The 3,018-nt window shown below is 50.4% G+C and overlaps 1 protein-coding gene across 1 annotated transcript in view; it reads right to left on the reverse strand.

The window, feature by feature from the left end:
* Positions 1–296: 296 nt before the first annotated feature.
* PTH1R (parathyroid hormone 1 receptor) overlaps positions 297–3,018 on the reverse strand; it is a 179,808-nt gene continuing 177,086 nt past the window's right edge. Inside the window, exon 13 of the mRNA XM_019508028.1 lies at positions 297–2,902. Coding sequence (XP_019363573.1) covers positions 2,540–2,902 — 363 coding nt within the window. The 3' untranslated portion in view covers positions 297–2,539. The remainder of the gene's footprint in view (positions 2,903–3,018) is intronic.

A 3,018-nucleotide genomic window follows, 5' to 3' on the forward strand; every position in this document is an offset into this window, starting at 1 on the left:
GCAGCGAGTGCTTCAGGCTGACCCAGATTTCTGCGAGGCTGGCTCACTCTCAATGCCACACATTCACTCAATCCGCTTTTCTTTGCATGATTACTTAATTTCTGCATATCATTAAAGGAAAAGAAAAAAAAAAATCCCACGCTACTAAAACGATTCACCCTTTCAAGACCTGACATTGCAATAGCTGCCGCTTGGTGGTCTATGGTAAAGAACATTTCGACTTAATTATAACAATACAAAACAAAAACAAACACCAAAAATAAATATTTGTCTTCCAAAATCTGCCTTTGCTTTTCACCTGCAATAGGGGTGCCGTTCCTTCGGGGCCCCTCTTGGCCCCCCCACGACACCCTCCTCCCACAAGTTTCTGAGCCAAAACTCAGTGATGCCGGCAGGAGCCTTTTTGCTTGACGTCACTGGGCTTTGTATCAGGCCCTAACCTGAGAGGCGGCAGAAAGGCAGGTATGGGACACTCGAGGCAGATCAAGATACCAGCTGCTCTTCCCAGGGGCCTAGTCAGGACCTGAGGTTTGGGACGACCGTCCTTCATCCTAACCGTGTCTGGAGAGGAGCAGTCCCTTTCCAATGACTTGGGTATATCTGCGAGGCGCCGGTCGGTAGGATTCACCAGCCTAGCCAAGAAGGAGCAGGATAGAGAGTGGATTATCTGATTGGCACCAGTCTGGGTCCCCAGCGACCTTTGCACAATAGCTCTTTCTGATTACATTTCAATAGCAGCCGGATCACATTGATAGGGGATGAACATGCTTCTTGTGCTGGACATGCTGCAAGCATTTATTCTCGGACTGGACTATGGCTTTTAAAGTGCGGGAGGAGGAACGGCTGTTACAACAGGAGCCCAAGGAAGATTTCCCCCCAGCAGGCTGGGGAGTTCCCAGCTGGGGTCACTGTCCCAAAGTCCTTGAATGATGCTTGGGAACCGGTGGACATACCGGGCTAGACCCTCAGCTAGCGCTGCACAGGCTCAATGGAGCTCTCCTGGCTTTCTCCAGCCAGAGATGCAGCCAATGCATGATATCATTGCTGCTCAGCACATCAGATAGGCCAGAGAACAATATCACGTGTGCTAAAGCATGCTCATTGCTGAGGCCTGGGGTGAAACCAGGACATCCACAGCATACACCAGGAAGGGGAGCTGCAGAGGATCACAATCATTCCTGAACCCTTTTCTGCAGTCACTATTAACCGTACACTTTCCCCTTGCTGGGACACGACTGTGTTTGAGCCCTGGGGTGGTTTCAATAGCCTCAAGGGACCCATGAATGCTTATACCAGCTGAGGGTCAAGCCCGCTGTGAGTACATGCATATGTGTATATGCATGTGTGTGTGTGTGTACCTTAGAAGGGGAACCCACAACCCATCCTGGAGGTTCAGAGATGCACCTGGAGGTCTGCAATGAATTATCTGTAGGCCTGGCTTGCAAACGTCATGTTGAGTCAGATGCCAGCCTTCGTCGGCTCTGATTGAAACGGGATATTGCTAAAACAGCCCTTCTCCTCACATGTTAGCCTTCCCATACTCAACGGGGAGCAGGAAGTGAGAATGGGAAGGAAAAAAAGAGACTGAAAATGAGTTAAGTACATTCCCTTGAAACGGGCGAGTTTGCTTTTCTCTGGCCTGGTTTTACATGCCCCCCCCCAAAACACACACTGAGGTACCATCAAGCTCCTGCTCCGACCTACTGCTCAATGCACTCACAAGTCAACAGACTGATTTTAGGCTTGGACCAGCTAGAACGTCCTGTTCATGTTAAATCTCTGATTGCACTAATTTGACTCTCGCTCCCTGGGCTCAGGTAGGAGAAGGGGACCCCCAATATTCATTGACATCCAGTAGTTGTGAGTCATTTACCAAAGAAGAAAAAAGCATGCTGCTTCTTCAGGGAATCAGCAGTGGGATTGCTCCTGAAGGAACATGCACCGAGCGACCCCGGACGGACACAGACATCCAATGCCATCACAGTCCGTGCTGTGTCTTAGTCCGCTACAAGTAGTGGCTACGGCCCAGGGGACCCAGCCAGTCCTGTGTGTGTTACCATATGACAGATGGGCTTGACAATAAAAGAGACAGCCAAACCAAGCCAAGTGGTGAAGGCAACGCCACCGGCCTCTCGTACCACTGCAAGAAGATGGCACTTCACGCTGCCCGCTCCTTTGACTGGGTTTCCCTTCATCTTTGTGCTTCAAATGCTCTCCGAGAGGTGAAACTACCGCGTGCCGTTGGTACACCCCTCATGTAAACGCTGACTACCCCCGTTGTTCAACAGGTAGCGAGGCCCGCAGGTCTGGACAGCACTGCCTTCATTAACACCTTGGAGACCACTGAGCAAATGTGTGTGATCAACAGCTGGCCACATTGCTGGCCCGCTTTTTCCATGTAACGTGACCTCCTGTTGCACAGAACAGAGAAACTGAATGAAAACCCTTGGCATCCCATGTGCAGCCTGGTCTTCTTTTGCCCACTAAATGCTCTCCGGGAACCTTTCGTCTCCTTGTTCTTCGTCTTCCTCTCTGATCCTTACATCACTGTCTCTCTTTCTTCTTCAACAAGCACCGTAGGCCTGTCTCCATCGTAAAGTCCCGAGCCGTTCAGGTACTCCTCGTCTTTGTTGTATTGCTCCGGCCCGGAAGAAGGCATGGAGTTTTCTGAAATGGAGCCATTTTTGACATAGCCCGGCAAATTTCGGTGTCCATTGAGGGCTCCCGGTATAAGTCTCGTATTGAGGTGGAGGGCAAGTGCCCCTCTGGTAGTTACGTTCGTGATGCTGGTATGGGAGACCATGGGTCCATAGCTATATGTTGTGCTCCCACTCCGTGCTTTCCTTTTAAAGTCAAGTGCTAATGTCCATCTGCTCCATGACTTCTTTATTTCGGCTTGAACCTGAAGATGTTGAGAGATGAGAGAAGGAGGAAATCATTTAGTCTGGGGAAGAGAAGACTGAGGGGGATTGAATAGCCGCCTTCACCTCCCTGCAGGGGGCTGCAAAGAGGATGGAG

This window comes from Gavialis gangeticus, unplaced genomic scaffold, assembly GCF_001723915.1.
Source record: "Gavialis gangeticus isolate Ggan-Ray unplaced genomic scaffold, GavGan_comp1, whole genome shotgun sequence".
NCBI classification, from domain to species: Eukaryota; Metazoa; Chordata; order Crocodylia; family Gavialidae; genus Gavialis; species Gavialis gangeticus.